An 18,591-nucleotide genomic window follows, 5' to 3' on the forward strand; every position below is an offset into this window, starting at 1 on the left:
TCTGTGCATCGCGGCTGCACATTTCTGCCCTTCGGTTAAACGAGTGCGGACTTTTACGAGGTCTGCCGTATGCCCCGTTAAAAAAAAAAACACGTTACCTTAATCTGCACTGCGTCACATTCGGGAAAAAAAATAAAATAAAATCGTAACCAGACTTCGAGGAAAAATCCACCTCTAAGCACTTTTAACGCTGTTAATCAACATCTAGTGGTGATGTACCTTGCACTTCCAATTTTGTTGTTCGGTGGTGTATTTTTTCTTATTCTTGCAAATAACTGGCCACTGGATTTCATAGGAGAAACATTTTCACCTGTCTAAAAACATCAGCGGTAAACTTCAGGTTTTGGTGTCAGTCCTTCAGAATAAAAGACTGAGGCCTTCTCTCTAGAATCACCATTTTACACCGATGTTGAAAAATCCATACAGGGAGAAATCTATGGCAGAAGAGGCAGAGACGCCAAGTCGTCTCAACAGTCTCAATAGTGTTGGAGATAAGCAGGTGAGACTAATAGGCCAGAATGCAATGCAGCCACTGGGGGAAAAGTGGATACACCAGAAAAGGTCATTTACAACACTTGATCGCTGGAATGCACTGAACATCACAGATTGATAACAAGAGCGAGAGTTACCAGAGGGTGGATTTTCCCCTTTAGTCAAGCTTCAGGTTGTCTTCTTCATACCTAGAACACCTCTTTGCGCTGACACTACCCGCACCGACTAACTGAAACTGTAAACCTATTGAGCGCGAATGTGTGTGTGAGCAGGGTAATGGATTCTCATTCCGAATGGCTGCAAGACTATGGCGTACAGTACATACAGACTTGCCCTGGTGTCTCGGTCTGTCTTAACACATACGCAGAGCATGAGACGTTTTTGGCCCTTAGAGGTTTTTTTTTTTCCCCGCCTCGACATACTCGCACTGACACAGTCCAACTGAGGTATGCACGCTGCAAGTGATTGAAAGCTGTCAGACTCCTATCAAAACGACCCTCCGCGGTATCACCCCCCCCCCCCCCCCCTAAACACCACAGGAACCTCCCCCCCTCCCCCCGAAAAGCCCTGACAGAAGGACAGATTCACAAACAGGCAGACAGAGAAGTCCCCATTAATGCAAACAGGTTGTAGCGTAGACTAATATACTGGAGATGCACAGAGAAAGGGTTGCTTATATACACTCGAACCCCAGAGTCACTTCATCCCCCCTCTCCTGCCATCTCGTTCTACAAGTGTAACCTTCATACACAGTCGTTGTCCGTGGTTACCGGTCCCCGGGGGTACCGCTCTTCGCGGGTCGCCGGGTTCCCATAGTAACCTGGCTGCCGTTTTGTCAGCCAATGGGATCTCGGTCTCTATGGCAACTGGCTGTACAAGAGCCAATCCGAAAAGAGTCCGCGGGTCCTTGTACTTCCGGTTTTTCTGCGTCGGAATGGTCGGGCCCCCCCCCCCTCCTCCGCGTATCCAGGGGCGGGCGTCTGCTACCGAGCAGGTCCTCCCGGGTGCTCAGGTGACTCAAGTAAATATTGATGTTGGCACTTTATGCACTTCAGTAATGGAGGGAGGAATGGATAGAGGGAAGGATGAAAAGAACCGGTCGAGCAGCCTTTTTTTTTTTCTTCTTCTTCTTCTTCTCTCGCTGAAGTAATACACAGAAATACATTCCCCGCTTAAGCCTGTTTTCATCTGCATTGCCTTTACTCTGGAGAGAAAACCAAAAAAACAAAACCAAAAAAAACAAAACAGATACACACACAGATGTGCATCCTTGTCCTGAGCAATGCTATTTTGAGTCCCGTCGAATCCTTTCCTATCCCATCCAAGCTGCGCCCTCCCCCCCCCCCTGTCCGCTCCTGCGATCCAGCCCAGGCCTGCGGAGCTCAACTAGGCAGTCTAGCGCTGGGCAGGGAGGAGGAGGAGGAGGAGGAGGAGGAGGAGGGAGAGCAAATCAGAAAAAGAGTGGGAACAATGTAGGACAAGTAACCACAGTCCGAGTATCCACTTCTCCAGGGGGAGTTTTTGCTGCTCTGCCAGGTCAAGATTGTGTGTGTGTATATGTGTGTGTGTGTGAGAGAGAGAGAGAGAAAGACAGAGTTAGAGAAAAATGCCTCTTAGCTGGCCAACAATAAAGCTGATTTGTGGAGGATTTGTATTTAGCTTTGCGACTTCAGGAAGAGTCCAGCGGTGAGCTAATGTTAAAGCCCCGGGTCCCCGGCTAACACGGAGATCCAAGAGAGCCCTCTGGATGAACCTGATTAAAAACCTGCGGGGCAAGGCGGGGGAAAGGGAGGGGGGGGGTAGAGAAAAAGAGAAAGACAGGGAGAGAGAGAGGACTGGGCTCCAAGTCCTCGTCACATTCATGCAGAGGCTTCTTCACACATGCGGAGTTCTCCCGATCGCCGCTCTTCCTCTCCTCCTCGTCCCGCTGTCCTTTCTTCCTCCCGGGGTGACTGGCGAGGGTCCCGTGGCAAAAAAAAAAAAAAAAAAAGTTTGGCGCACAATCCGCGCTAATGATTGGTCACGATGTAGAGTGTGTGTACGCGTGGTCGATAGAGCAAAGAGGCTGGTGGGCTTGGTCCATACACACACTCCAAGGAGTGAGGCTTCATTTTGATGTGGGTGGGTGTGGGAGAAGTGTCGGTGGGGAGGGGCAAATGTACTATGGATGATGAGGGGGAGATGGGGGGATGCAGTGTTGGGTGCGAGTGTGTGTTACATGTGTGTGTGTGTGTGTGTGTATGCGAGTGTGTTAAGGTGTGTATTCACAGGCCGTTGCTATTGCGGTGTGTGAGGGGAGGTTTGGAGAGCTCCACCACTCCGGCCCGGCCTTTCCCGATGACTTTGGGGGCGCGGCGCAGCAGCTTCTGGGCTTCGGTGAACGCTTCGGTCAGCTCTTTCTTCCACTGCACGAACTCGGGATCGCTCTGCACACACACACACACACAAACACAGAGGGGATCAGGTCCTCCGTCCACATTCGAATAAAAACAGGGAGGGGTGCACAGTTTAAACGGGTCCTACCTCGCACTGCAGTACAAACTGCTTCCCTCCTTTGATGCGCAGCAGGATACATTTCTTGTCTTTAATCTGCGTCTCCTCCACCGTCACGATCTGTTCCATCGTCAACAGGTTTTGCTGCGGGACACAATTGGGCGATCACAAACGGGCACAAGGGGGGAGGGGGGGGAGAGGCGCAGAGCAGAAAGCAGATAATGAAGCGTCAGGGCTGAGCTATCGAGTGCAGCTGACTGACCGCTGCCCCTTGAGGAGCAACACGCTGTCACAGTCTCAACTTAAAAGGATAAGGCCGGTGTTTTTTAATACATTGCTTACTGTCAACAAATCAACGATTTCGATCGCTCTACTCCCGTTACTTTCTGACTTCCCACGTACCGTTATTAGCCGTCAACCCGGAAGTCATTGGCTCCAACTGTAAGCTAAAAAACCTTGAAATACAGCTCACAAAGACATAGTTTACATTTTAAAAATCGCTAACTGTTACCACGAAAAGTCAGGCTGTTGTAGTTATTACCAAATCAAATTCAAAGGGGAAGAAATTCTTCATTACTTTTCGGTGCTATGGAACTACTTTCCTGAGATGGAAAACGTGTTTACAGCCAGCTTATTAAGTTGTTTGAGGAAAAAGTCGGCTGGCCCGGTGCATCATGATGATGAAATATGTTGCCCAGAGCAGCAGCATGGCTCTTTGACGAGTTTTTAATCGTTTTTTTTTTTAAATACAATGGAGTTCTATGGCGTCTGGGACATGGCTGCATTGGGCACCGGCTACATGGACGAGAGTTGTTGGCAAAACAAAATCATTGCTGATTTTGTTATTTTCACAGGATTTGTTGACGGTAAGCAATGCATTAAAAAACACCAGCCTTATCCTTTAAGGAAGGTTTTTTTTTTTTTCCCAATCCATTGAACTGGCACCTTTCAAGACAAGGCTAGCACAATTACTGGACTGGAAGGCTCTTCGGGATGGGTCTTCCTTTGGCTCGTCTACTAGCTGTGGTTTGGCGGGGGGTAAGAGGACAGAAGCACACTACTGAGTCTGAAGCGGGGAGGTAAACTACCGCTCTAAACACCTTCTGGACTTCTGGAAATAAAAGGCAGCTGGGACGCTGAGGACATGGCAGAGACCTGGAACGGGTCGTAACACTCACCGGATCTTTACGCTTTTTAAAATGTTTTAGCCACTTCTCCTACAGTGTGGAGTCAGGACAGACAGACAACTTTCATTCACTGACAAACAGATGGACAACAGCACTTTGTATGTACACACACTCGCATCTGGACAGACAGACTCAAAATTGACACACAAGAACGTGCATGCAGTGAAAAGAGATTGCGTGGACGTGCGTGACCTCACCCGCGACTCTCCCTCGCCCCTCCACTCCACGCGGTTGGGGAAAAGGTAGAAGTATCGACGCTGCCACTGGGTCAGGAACGGGTTCCCCAGCTTCAGCATGTAGCCATGCATTATGCAGTCCTTCCCCAAGGCGTAGTCTGCAAGTCGACAAACACCAGGTTAGCATATCTGCCGGTATATCATTTGTGTATTTCCTCTGTCATGATCTTTTCACGGCCTGTTTGTGAAGCACCGTGTCTGAAAAGCGCTGTATAAATGAAGTTTGTCGTTATTGTCATTACCCTCCTCGTGGCCCAGCTGCTTGTTCTTAGCCCTCTTCCGGGCCTCGTTCTTGTCGGTGTCCGAGTTGACCGCCTCGTACACCGTCTCCGCGACCTCCTGCTGCCAGCGCTCCGATATGACCAGAGGGAAGTTCTTGTACAGCTCCTGGTCGCTGTCCAACAGCTAAAAGGACAGACAGAAAGGGAAAGGGGATGGGATGGTTTGTGACTGGCAAAATGAAACACACGCAGTAGCAACGGAGCTGCTACTTCGCCTCTAACCACAAGTGATCGATCTGGTAGATGTAAGATCTTATGAGCCTAACATTAGCCGACTTAACCTGGCAGCTAAACTGAGAGCCACCAGCTAGACTGCAATTACATGAAACCACATTACACCGGTGCTGAATTAGATACTTAATACCCAACGACAGACTTGAACTGCAGGAGGGAACACTGTATTTCTTCAAACTATGGTTGCTGCTACTGCGATAATTCAATATTATCGTTTATTGTCTTTCAGTGGAATCATATCATGATGATATGAAGATATTTCAATATTGTGACACACATTTCTGCTGTTTAAATTGATGATGACAAGCAAATTTTACTTAAAAACTCTCATAAAATGAGGTATGGTAGGAATATTATTCGATCCTAACATCACCATTTGGTTCAGTGAGATGAACATTAATTTGATTATGTAATGTGATTTTGCATACATGAACCATATCGTGATATATATTGATATCGAGAAAAATCCTTATGATTATCATGATATTGATTTCAACCATATTGCCCAGCCCTAGGTTGTAGCATCTAGTCGGATAACATCTTTCATTAGTTTAGGACTACATAAATATTATGTCATAGGCTTCAAAAGTGAACAGAATCTTACTAACCATAACTGACTCAGTTAATGACAAAGCAAATGACTAAATGGAGGATATTGGCAAAAACTAGATATTTGACCAGGAATTGTTAATATGCAAAGTGATTTAGGCCGGTGACCCATTTCTGGACCTGTTCTGGGTCTTGACGCATAGTTAAAAAAAAAAAAAAAAAACGCAGCTTATATTGAAAATGCTTGTGTGATGTGTATTGTTGTGTAACAGCTATTCAATATACAGCACAAATATGGAACCACGGTGTTAAAGCTTCATTATTATATGGAAAGGGACATTTTATGCAGCAACTACATACAACTTTTCAGTAATAGGACACAATGGTTCCACAGAGATGGATGCTTCAGGACAGCGTCTGTGGTATAATACCAAGTGTGTTGTATGGATGTCTGAGAGTCTATTTTACCTTGATGCCCTTGGTGTCCTCCTCATCAAAGGAGCCGATGTCGAAAGCGTCTGCGGCGTTCACCTCTCCCCGGGGAGGGATGAGAGGAGGAGAGTACTGGAGGAGGAAAACAAAGGGAGAGCACGGAGAGAAGGGAGCGAGAGAGAGAGAGAGAGAGAGAGAGAGAGAGAGAGAGAGAGATTGTGTTCAGAGAGAGTGGAAGAAATGAGAAATGGTAGAGAGAGGCGACAGAGGGCAGAGGTGGAGAGAGGAGAAGAGAGCATGAACAAAACAGCCGGGGCGACGGTCCCGTAGCGGCGCTTTCCTGAAGCGATGGGGGGGTAACCATGGCAACAGGGAGCTGTGGTGGACTGTTGACTGGTGTGGCTCCACCCAGCGTTGCTTTCAGGCACTAAAACAAGAGCCCCGACTTGACCTGATCTGCTACACATGCGTCCCAGAAATAATAAGTACATGCAAAGATCTGGGTTTGATATTGTTTGGATTTGAACTGTCCATAGCCATAACTGTCCATATTTTGTTCCAGTATCCAATATCTTTAAATTTGACCATTCACACCCAAGAAATGACAAGTATTTAATGATTCTGCCAGAATTTTATTCATGGCAGGGTTGAAAAGCTTCTGAAACAGCATTTAGATCATAGAGACATAAACAAATAACATAACAATAATAACATAAATGTGCACACCTTTATAGAAGCTAGTTTGAAAGTTGCATTTTTCAGGTTAAGGGCTTTCAATTGACAACCAGTGTAGTACTGATTCTGCAATAATATGTAATCAATCAAACTGCATCATATCCATTATATCAGAGGTGGATGACACAGACTGGCCAATATCTGATTTTTAATAAAAAAGGACCAATATCGGACGCCTACATCGGTAAATCAGTGTTATCAGTCTAACCCGAGCAAAGATGCCCTGTGCAAAGCCATCCTCCCGGGCTCTATAAAGAAGAGGCGCACTCTATGAACAACAGAAGTTTTTACAAAAACACACCACAAAGGAACAAGAGGTGATTCATACAGAAATAACACCGCTCACCTTCTGGAGGTACACCTGCTGCCAGTCAATGCCTTTGAAAAATAGATGTTCTTTCACCTCTGGGGCTCTGCATGTGTGTGTGTGTGAGAGAGAGAGCGGGGGAGAGAGTGAGAGAGAGAGAGAGAGAGAGAGAGAGGGGCGGGGGTTAATCCACATCCATGCACCAGGTGGCAGTATTTGCCACAATAATTATTTCAGACAAACACGCTCACAATCCTGCTATTTAGCCAAAATAGCCTTTCAGACCGACAGCGATCCATCACCACGCTCTAGTCATGAGCTGATGCCCAATCACAGCGCTGATGAAATTACTTAGAACCCAGCTTCTCCTGGACTCCCCGCCCTTGACATTTTCTGATGTTCATCCCCCTTATCCGTCATATCCATCTTGTTACTCACTGGGCCGCCCCCCTCCCCGGCGACTCCACCCGGCGTTTTTCAGCCTTAATGAGCGCAACTAGTGAAATTCGTTAGAATCTGATATGCGAGCGAGGGGGATATGAACTCTGTGTGTGTGTGTGTGTGTGTGTGTGTGTGTGTGTGTGTGTGTGTGTGTGTGTGTGCCGTACCCTCGCCCCTGGCAGCCGAGCCTCTTGGATACGTCCCTCTGCAGCAGCCCTTCCAGCAGGTCTTTGAGCTCGGCGGTGAACGAGTCGGGCAGCTCCACGTTCTGGACGGAGGGAGAGAACAAGGAAGGGGGAGAGAGAGAGGAAGAGAGAGAAGGGGGGGGTGTTTGGAAAGAGATTGAAGTCGTTTGCACCTCTTACTGTAGTCTCCATGCTTAGTTTTTTTTTTTTGCTGACAAGCTCTACACGCCGTCGGCTGTTTCATATATAGATGTTTCAGATCAGTGGACCACAACCCAGAGAGAGAGAGCAGGCACGCCATCTATCAGGATCTGTTCCATCCCTCCCTCCATCCATCTCTTCCTGTCCCGGCCACTCACTCCTCGGCCCCCCCCCCCTTCGCTGCTCTCTCCGCTTCTATCATGTTTATGTAATGAAGCCATTCATCATGTTTAATAAACACACAGACATATAGAGAGAGGTATTTTTAGCCTAGTCAGGACGGAATCACACAAGTCTTTCTCTCTCTCTCTCTCTCTCACACACACAGACAAGGATTAGGGGGATAAACCAGATTAAGTGGCCGGATTAAAATCCTAATCTGGATTTATTGTGATACGAAAGACCATACTTTCTCTGTTTACAGGTCCTGCGTGGCCAAATAGGGCCTGTGTGTGTGTGTGTGTGTGTGTGTGTGTGTGTGTGTGTGTGGGAGGGGAGCTACTACCCTTCTCAACTTGCTGGATGTCCTAACAAAACACATACATGTGCACACAGACAGGTGGATACGCTCCAATGTGTGTCGGACAACTGCAGATAGATATTGTTTATATTTATGGTACAACAACTTGCATACTTAAGGCTATGAAACAGCAAAAAAAAAAGGTTTATAGAGGTTATAAAACTAAACAATTTGGTGAGCAACTAACTGGCAAGGGAAATACCATCTTGTTTTAATAATGTCCAAAGGTTAACTCGAATCAATTCTGTCCCAAAAGAAAGAAGCAATTGGGCACATTAAAGTTTCCACTGCGTAAAAAAAAAGTTGGAGAACTATTGCAATAATGGTGCGTTATTCATTACTCTCATCATGGGATGTAAAATAATAAATAAAGAAAAAAAAAGCACACAAAGCATTGCACAATTTCTTTTCATGATTGCATTGTATTTTCTGACCGTTGACTTGTGGCCCTACTTTTTACAGACTGCAACCTGGCCTTGACCTTGCCACCTCTTCACTGTTGCGTTTAACCAGTTGGCAGAAAACACTCTTAACAAACAGCCTTCATCTCCACAGCGGCAGCTAATTCCAGAGCACGAACCATGTCGCTGCATCTCTTTTGAACAGGAACAAAGAATCCCGGTGATGAGGGCAGCGGTGTTTTGCGAGCTCTGCGAGTAAAAAAAAAAAAAAAAAAGGCATCCTTCCTCGCTTTGCGGCCTCTTCACCTCTGTCTGAGTAGCGCGGCCTTCCGCCGGCAACGGCGCGTTCGAATTCGAATTTATGTGACATTCAGAACTTCGTCGCATTTAAAAAAAAAAAACACTTAGCGTCTTTATGCATGTGGACCCGGACTCGTATTCGCCTGCTGTGCAATTACACTTTTGCACCTACACCCAAACATCTCAACCAGTGTAATGGCATAATGTCTCATCTCGGCGGCAGTAAGCTAATGGGACAGCTGCCCCCCTGCCAGCTTGAAACGGCTCAATCGTCAACAACCACAAATATGTAAAACAAATATAGCAGAATATCATATATATTCTGCTACCAGAGCTACGCCATCATATGATAAACTGAGGATGGGTTTTAACACTTTTCACTTCTCAGTCAGAGCCACTGCCTGCTTTTTTCAGTCGCTCCAGAAAATGCCTTAATGGCCTGACATAAGCCTTGACCACAGATCCCTAACTCCCTGAGTAAACTGGCGGTGGCTGCGGCTACAAATCTATCGCGCCCCACGTCCACAGGGGTGTGTACTCCCGTCTTCCCCCCCGGCCTCGCCTGCTGCTGTCTGAGGTTCCTTTCATACGCCTCATCTGCCGTGTCTTCCCCGTGACACGCCGAGCGCCGCGGAGTAAACGGAACTGCCGAGTGCCGGGGTGATACCGGGGGGGGGGCCGACTTTATTTGATCTGAATAAGTGAAGATGACCCAAAAAAGTCACAATGAAAAGAGATTTATTTCTAGTCTATTGTGCTCCTCGAGATGGCGAAGGCAGTGTGGGGGAGAATACACTTAACATTAGCAACAAATTTACTTGGACACATGGGTTTCTTCTTATTAGCGTGCATCAGGTAACAATACTGTGTGTTCCCACATAACACAGTATGCATAAGGATATAAACTTCTGTGTGCATTTGGTATTACTGTAAGGTAAACATGGGCTAAACCTATGTGTGGCTGGTTAAGTAAAGACTCATACTGCCTTTCTGCTTTAATGTGTGTGTACATAGGGACTTCTTGCAATATGTGTATGCACCATCACATGTCTCTCTGTCATTGTGCACCAGTGAGCGAGGTATGGAGTGTTTACATGCGGTGCTCGTGTTGTCTTACCATGGTGAGCGTCATGCGGTCAATCTCATGTTTGTCTTTGGTCTTATGCTGTCTGAAGGGACTGTGCCTGGAGAGAAGAGAGAGGGAGAAATACTATTACTGTGACTGTGTATTACTGGGGAGAAAAGAGAGAGGTAACGAGAAAACATGGGAGGACACATAAGATAGCCAGCAAACCCAGAATAAATCTATTTATATATCAATCTCTCTATCTTTCCACCCATCTCTCCAGCAGCCCATCCCTCACTAAAGGCCGACACCCTTTCCTCTTTTTAAGTGTTCAAACACACTCAGCCACACATCAATGGAAAGACACGTCAGACCCTCTCCACTCGCTTCTAGTTCATACCAAACGTAGCAACCACTACACTACACACACACACACACACACACACACACACACACGCAAACCCTTCGCCTGATTTCTCACCTACCGGGCCCAGACCTCTGGCATTTACACACTCTAGATCAAACACACGCGCACGCACACACACACACACACACACAAGATCAAACACACACCGAACCGAGAGAGGCGAGAGACGGGGGGGAGGGGGGGGGGGAGGGAGAGCCGATTCAAAGAGGACAGGAGAGGCTTCAGCAGGAAAGGAAGTCGGGACACAGAGGGAGTAAAGAGCGCGGAGCGAGAAAGGGAGAGGGAAAAAAAAAGAAGTCGCAACAGAAGAGGAGGAAGAGAAAAAAAAAGGGGGGGGGGGGGTAGGGGCTGGAGCAGGTTACCCTCGGAGTAGTTTGAAGAGCATGCAGCCCAGGGAGAACCAGTCGGCGCTGCTGTCGTACGCCGTCCCCTTCTGAAGCACCTCCGGAGCCATGTAGCCATGAGTACCGCTGGGAGGAAAAAAACACACCGCATTATTCCGCCAGTAAACACACACACACACACACACACACACACTCATGCCTGCACCGTTACGTAACACAGCGTTCATTTTTACGGTCCAAATACACACAAAATAACAGCGGGACGCGGCACAGAAGCTAACGCGAGAGCACGCAGACAGAAAAAGGGGGGGGTTACTCACACACTGGCGTGGGGTTTCTTCTTGGAGAAGTCGCAGGCCAGGCCCAGGTCAGAGATACGGACATGGCCGTGCTCATCCAACAGGATATTAGCTGGCTGAGGGAGGACACGGAGAGAGAGAGGGAGAAGAGAGGGTGATTGTAATGGAGAACGTGAGAGATAAGATCGTAGGGGTATAAGAGACGGTGTTGGGGAGACCGCGCTGATTCACGACTTAAGTTACAATTTCCGTTCGCGGGGAGAAAAAGTTAAAGCGATTCAAATGTGGATAGAGGCGATAAAAGGAAATCTCCTGTCCTGGTTCTCCTCTGCTGTTTTGGCAAAAACCGTGACTCACTCTCTCGCTCTCATACACAGCCTCAAAGTATTATCTGCATCGTACTGCACACTGTTTATTGAAGGCCCTAAAACTGTTCCCTGACTTTGAGCAAAGTATATCTGCTATTATGGCAACCAGTCTAAACAAGGGAATTTGAGGAAAAGCAGAGGACCGTCGAAAACATGGCTGATAGGAATCAATTACTTTGAAACAGCATCCATGTCTTCTGATAAGTTGTGAAGAACACCATATAAAAGCATGAAGTTTTTTGTGCTATTCCTAAATCGATGGGAATCATAGCGGTACCACAGAATTCACGGCTAAATTCTCCTAAATTGACATAAATGAACACTGTGTTTAATGCCAAATGAGGAGAGAAAAGTGAGACAGAGAGAGAGAGAGAGAGTCTACCTTGAGGTCTCTGTACACCACAAATCGGTTGTGCATATGCTCCAGGCCCAGGATGATCTCAGCCGCGTAGAAGCGCATCTCTTTCTCGCTGAACACGCCGTGCTGAGACAGGTGGTAGTGCAGGTCCCCCCCTGAATACACACACACACACACACACACACGCACACACACACACACAGAAGATGGCATGAGTCAGCGTGACCTCATAACACCTCGTCCCTCAATCGATATCCGTCAGTAGCTTCTGGTGGTCTTCTCGGGACAGAAGATGAGAATCGATGGGAGGCCTTCCGTGAGTCTTTCTCCCAACCCGACCCTCTCCGTCTCAACATGTATTGACGTGTGTATTGACTACAGTGTATTTATAGCACATAGATAGAAGCTGAAATACTGTACAGCCAAGTGGGTATAAGAGTGATTGAAGCGTCGACTTTAAATGCCGTCCTAAGCTTTGATTATTAATGAGCTCCACTGATTAAGTGTTGAGTATACTCCCTGATGAAGCTCAGAGACTGGCTACAAGTTGGCCGGCCCTCCAGCCAAAACACGCAACCAGCAGATGGAAATGAGGTGTGAGATTAGGCGGGTTAATGTGGGCTGGTCCCTTTTTTTTTTTTAGGTGGAGCGTCATCAGTGAAGTCACAAGTCCCGTAACGCTTGGCTCTCTGAGGGATGGAATGTCCCGACTGGCTGGCGCTAGGCTGAGTAATCCTGTCTTCCTCTCTCGGGACAGAGGAACTGAGGATTGAGACCGTCCTGGGAGGGAGAGGGGTAGACGAGGGGTGGGGGGGTGGGGTGGGGTGGGGTGGGGTAGGGATAAACCACTTTGTACCGTTCATCAGGTCCAAGATGAAGCATAGCTTGTCGGGGGTGTGGAAGGCATACGTCATACACACGATGAATGGGCAGTCCTAGAGAGATGGAGAGTGAAAGAGTTTTAGCCGGATCGGCAATTGTAATCAGACATTGTCCATCACTGGTGTGAATACTGGTGAATGATAACAAATTCACTCTGTGCTATTCAATATTCAAATTCACTCATGTGCAATATCAATGTATTCCAAACTGTCCAATATCAATATTTCCTATGTGCAATAATGAGAATTCAACCGTTTACTGTAACTGTTTACTGATTTATTTATTATATCTTGCTTTTTACTGATGCCTTTTTTACTTGCTTTTGCACTATCCCCTTTGCTGCTGTAACACTGTAAATTTCCCTGTTGTGGGATTAATAAAGGATTATCTTATCTTATCATCTCCAAAAGGTCAATTTTAGTTACTGAGAAATTGGTTTGCGTCAAATATGTTTGAAAACATAACGTTGATTTTGAATGGGTTTCATGGGTCCCACTCAGCATATACCAAACTATGTACATTTCGTATAAAAAAAATATATATATACTGTAGATACATTTTTAAAAAAAGGGTGTTATGAGGTTTTCCTGATATATCACCAATATGTGTATACCAATTCTATCTGAGAGACCATGGCAGTCAGCAGCACTCTACTAGCATGTATTTCTGTGATAGGAAAATAAGTGCAAATCCAAATAAGGGTCCCACATATAAATGGTGTGTATGTACAAAAAAAAGCTGCATACATTTCATTTGGGATTACCAAAAAGCAAACCTGACTCGAGAGCGTCTGCACCATTGCACTTTCTCTATACCGGTGTGTACGAGTGTGCAAAGCAGCTAAAATGGTGCATGTAGGCTCGTGCAGGAGAGCCTGTGGTCTGCGGGAGAGGCTGGTGTGTGTGTGTAACTCACCCCTGTGCTGACTAATGACAGCATGATTCTCTCATTGAGCGCCAGAGTCTCCCCTGCTTCATCTTGATCCTCTTCTTGTCCAAACACTTCATGGCATACCTGACGCAAAACACATCGCACGGCGTTAAAAAAACAACTTTGAGATAACCGATAGCCCGCAGTCCGTTTCCCCCACGTGGGTTTTTAGTTACGCACATTTTCCCCGTGTCAGCCTTCCTGCAGCGTACACCTCCCGAAGCCGCCCCTGCCGATGATCCGATGCACGCTGAAGTCGTTCATGGTCAACTGAGGAAGGGGGGGGGAGAGAGAGGAGAAGAAGAGGCACGATGTCAAGACGGGCGTTAAAGAGAGAGAGCGGGCAAGAGAGTATCTCCAAACGATATACTCACATGGATATTCAGCTCCACATTCTTCCACTGGCAAAAACGGGTAAATTTGTCACTGAGGGAAAAAGAGAAACGAGGGATTAATGCGGTGCGAGTCTAAAGAGGGCAAACGGTGAACTCTTTCCCCTCTCACTGCCCCCCCCCCCCCCAACTCCTTCTCCCCGTAGTCTCACCTCTCGATGAACTTCTGGAAGATCTTCCCTCTCAGGCTGTCACAGATCTCCACTATGTATGGCTGCAGGGGAGACAGACACGTAAACAGCAGTTATGGCTGTTTGTGTGTAGGTGTATGTGAATGTGCCTGTGAGAGTGTTTCTCTATGGTATTTCAGCATCTTTTTAAGCAACTATGTGATGAATTTATTTTTGCAAATGTGTGTGCGTATGTCTTTTGTGTCTATCCCTTTTGCTCCCTTCCTCTCCTGTTAAAACTCTCTTGATCACAGCAGTCCTCATTGAATATTTAGTGTCTAAGCATTTTGACAGTTGAGTTAAACTGTTGATTATTAAATGCAAGGAACAATATGGGCTAACAAAATATGTAGGAAATATTGGCAGGTTAATAATGGTATATTTTGAAAGGAAATTTAGTGGTGCGGGAAAAGTTTTAAAACATTAACCACCATGATGTAACCTACAAGAGAAAAAGTTGCAAAGTTGAAAGTTGTTGTTTGCATTTAGTTTTATTTAGGTGGACTTTGGGCAATTTATTTTTATTAGATCCAAGCCAACTATATTATGGCGGAGTTGGAAAAGAATGGGGAGAGAGTTGGAAAAGATTAACCATAGATATTACCAATCTATTATAATAATGTCCAAACATAACCACGGCAAGCCAAAAAGATGGTTGTCCTATAGATAGCCCGATAGGAGCATACCTATAACAAATTAGGCCTAGAGGAAGTCACTGTGTGTGCGTGTGTGTGTCTCTCTCTGTGAGTGTGTGAGTGTGTCAACTGTGCAGGAAACCTCCCTTATTTTTATTAGTCAACTCTGCAGCCATGCCATTACTTACTAGATGCACCAATGATTTCTTTTTCAAAACATTTCCAAGTGTTGATTTAGGGACTAAGGTCTGTGCTGTGATTTCCATTCTATTATTCTTCACTATTGCTCATTATTCATGTGACAATGAACAAACATTTGTCAGTTTGTGCTTGCATACTAACTTACCTGAAAGAGAGTTGGGGGCACCTGCTTCTTTGCCAAGTGAGTCTGAACATGGTCCACTGCTTTCTTGGAAAATGGCTGAGACAAAGAGGAGGAAATAAAGCGAGCGCGATGAGAAAAAAATGCAGCTTTACAAGTAATTTCAGTTCTGTTTTCCACGCAGCCATGTGTCCCCCAGTGTAAAATACAGAGAACTCTATACTGCAATGCGACTGCTCCCAAGGCCAGTGTGTGTGTGTGTGTGTGTGTGTGTGCGTGCGCGTGTGTGTTTATTGACTTCCTCCCTTTAGTCGGCCTGTGACAGATACTCAGTTTACTGTTGACTGGGGAGAGCCTGAGAACGCTATATGTGGCCTTTTTAATAAGCGTGGCCTATTGTATGTGCTGATTATGGAGGCGTTCCAACCGGTTGTTGGGAGAGGCCGGAATGGTCCGGTAACATCGCCAAGGGTTTCCCATCATCCCTCTGCTCTCTTTAATCTTATTTCTATTTGATAATTCTGTGTTCTTGTCTTCATTGCGACCGTACTTCTCAAGATCAAAACTCAACGTGAAACTCTACTGGCTGCACTTCTAGTCACGCTGCCTAACGAGCAGACAGATGACCCCGGGGCCCTCGTCCCAACAGGTGGGCGTGACTTAAAAGGTGTGTGTGTGTCCTCACATGTGAACAGGACAGGAGCTCCTTCATGATGTAGCCGTCGTAAATCTGCCGGCTGCGACACAACCTCTCGTCCTCGGAGTCGAGCTTCTCATAGTCCTTAATCTGAAACGCACAGAGGCAAGGTCGGCTTAACCCGGCTGCAGACAACACACACACACACACACACACACACACACACACACACACACACACACACACACACACACACACCGCTTCCTAGGAGGGCTAAATCGGAATGAGCGGGATTACAGCCTAATCTCTCACCCATCCCATGATGCCCACTAATCCCACAGACACACACACATTTTATACTCACCTCTTCATAGAACTTGAGCTGTGGCACAGCCTCATCTATCTCATTCATACAGAAGTCCTTGAACAGCAGGAAGCCTATACAAACACAAAGACGAGCAAAAGCAACAGTAAGGAGAGACAGCCCACACTATGAATTATATTATTTCACAAACACTGGTTGCTGGGCAGTTAGGTGATGTGTGTGATTAGTTCCCCTTGTGTTCTGTACATCTTAATCACTGCAGTTAACCTTCAACAAGGCAACAGTAAACATGCCACCCCCCCCCCCCCCACACACAAATGACCCCACTCATTTTGAAAATGCCGGAATGTGTGATGGACGGACAAATGAATGCGCAAACAGAAGATCCATCGGTGTATTGATCGATCTCAACGGGAACAAGTTTTACAATTCGATAAACCCCAAAAAGGCACACAGGCAAAAGTACTGAACTCTTGCAAGCACACACACACACACAAACATGAAAGAAAGGCTTTAGGTCTAACTGGATTAGCCTTAATAATGGATTGAGGTTGTCCTCTTCTTATTAAGTCAATCCTTCAGACAGACCACCGCGGCAGTGACTTTGTCTTTTTGACATCGGATGCCGAGTCTTCTCTCACCCGTCACACATGGGCAAATGTGCCCGCACGCACACACACACACACACACACACACACACACACCCCTATACTGGTCATGATTACAGGAAATGGCACCAGGCGTTACACACTCAAAATGACACATCCCTCTCTCGCTCACACACACACACACACACACACACACACACGGACAATGGACAAGAATCTCCCAGTGACATGTAGTCAAATCGACACTCGTTGAAACATGTTTGAGAAGAAAAACACATCGGAGTTGCTCGCGGAGATGAGACCCGCTGTTGCCATGGCAATTGCCTCCGTAGCTACCGGGTGCATGTGTGCAATGTCGGAGAGCGGGATGAGATGTACAGTAGGCCTTTGCGGTAACGCCGGTCCTGCGCGGCTCACCGGGAAGCTGGGTCGCGATACCTTGGCCATCGCACTATTAGGCGGCTTAATAGTTACTAGTGGTCAAAACAAAACATCCATTAGAAAGACAAGAGGGAGAACGAGGACAGACGGAGCCAGAGCGAGAGAGGGAGAGACAGGAGAGAGAGGGTGGGGTGGGGTGTAATGGGCAATGTGTAACCAGCTGCAAGTACTGGCGGTGGTGTATTGTGCTTGGTGCGACGGGGTTGGCACTCAGCAGTGCATGTGCGTGTCTGCACCCTCCTGTCTGCCTCTCCCTGTGGCTTTACCCGATTAGCATCAGGTATTAGCACTGCTGAAATAGATGGCTAACAAGATCCCGCTCTCCACACAGAACCGTGGGTCTGATTACACTTCGCCCTCCCGGACTCTCCTGTAAGACATCGCTGTGGGACAGAGCGTGCTGGGTGGGACCGCGGGACAAAAAGGGTGTTGAGGAAATTCGAGCGAAACGCAAATCGGGCCGTTCGGTGAAAGGCCCCGAAGAACGGAAAACACGCGGTGCGCCTTCGCTTCGAAAGGGCGCCTTGTATTTCTGTTTGCTGGCCTCACGCGATTCAGTTCAAGGCACGCTCAGAGCAGGAGCCATTTGTTTTGGGCCTAGCGCCTGGTATCATCCCTCCTCACGTCTTCCCCTATGCCCTATCTCTCCTCCAGACATGATGTATCATTTCCTCCTTAACTGGAGTCGCTCTCCTCCACTGCTGACAGCAACACTCACACAAACAAATGCATGCATGCACATGGCATATGTGCACACAATCAGTGAGTGCACAGGGCATCCTTGTTTGCAGAAAGGGTGTCTGTGCTCCCCCCCCCCCCTTCTTACCCCACCACACACACACACACACACACAAGGTGCTCTCATCAAGGCGCACTTTTCAACACCAGGGACTAAACATGCAAGAGAAGCATTAGAGGGGGGGGGGGGGGGGGGGGGGGGGAGAGAGACAGAAGAAAAAACGACAGAGCTCTTACATCACCAAGAGTCAAGGATAACCTTAATCGCAGAACACTTCAACACGGCCCGGCTAATTCAACAAATGGCCTCTTCCAGACAAGACAGACAGGCACACACACACACACACACACCTAAAATCAGGCATGAGTTTCTCTGTGCTTTGCCTCATTAGCGAGATCACCTGAACCGTCTAAAAATAACCGGCCTTCTCCCAACAACTGCCTCCGTCTTCTACGGTCTTCTTGCACATACTCGGCCTTATGAGACACAAGCATGCTCGCCGTGTACCAGGAAGTAAAACAAAGAGTCCGCGCGCACACACACACACACAATGTGAACGCCGTCTCACACACACACACAGCGTAATCCTTCCCTTTGTCTTCTCGCCGTCTGTCTCTTGTCCCCGACGTCACCGTTCAGGAAGTGTGCACTCGA

General features: G+C 47.1%; 1 protein-coding gene across 1 annotated transcript; it reads right to left on the reverse strand.

Moving 5' to 3' along the window:
- Positions 1-1,063: 1,063 nt before the first annotated feature.
- Positions 1,064-16,260, reverse strand: LOC139666164 (G protein-coupled receptor kinase 3-like). The gene is given in 21 exon segments (XM_071545289.1): positions 1,064-2,918; positions 3,016-3,129; positions 4,370-4,506; positions 4,651-4,813; positions 5,941-6,036; positions 6,986-7,052; positions 7,555-7,655; positions 10,112-10,178; positions 10,850-10,957; positions 11,152-11,246; positions 11,881-12,011; positions 12,713-12,791; positions 13,654-13,709; positions 13,712-13,752; positions 13,849-13,881; positions 13,883-13,938; positions 14,043-14,094; positions 14,213-14,274; positions 15,212-15,286; positions 15,873-15,974; positions 16,189-16,260. Coding segments are annotated over 21 exon segments (1,845 nt in total). The 5' UTR covers positions 16,237-16,260; the 3' UTR covers positions 1,064-2,756.
- Between the last annotated feature and the right edge of the window lie 2,331 nt (positions 16,261-18,591).

Source organism: Centroberyx affinis, unplaced genomic scaffold (assembly GCF_046629955.1).
Source record: "Centroberyx affinis isolate AG114_WGS23_722 - 3 ecotype Tasmania unplaced genomic scaffold, CSIRO-AGI_Caff_v1 ptg004843l_1, whole genome shotgun sequence".
Classification (NCBI taxonomy): Eukaryota; Metazoa; Chordata; class Actinopteri; order Beryciformes; family Berycidae; genus Centroberyx; species Centroberyx affinis.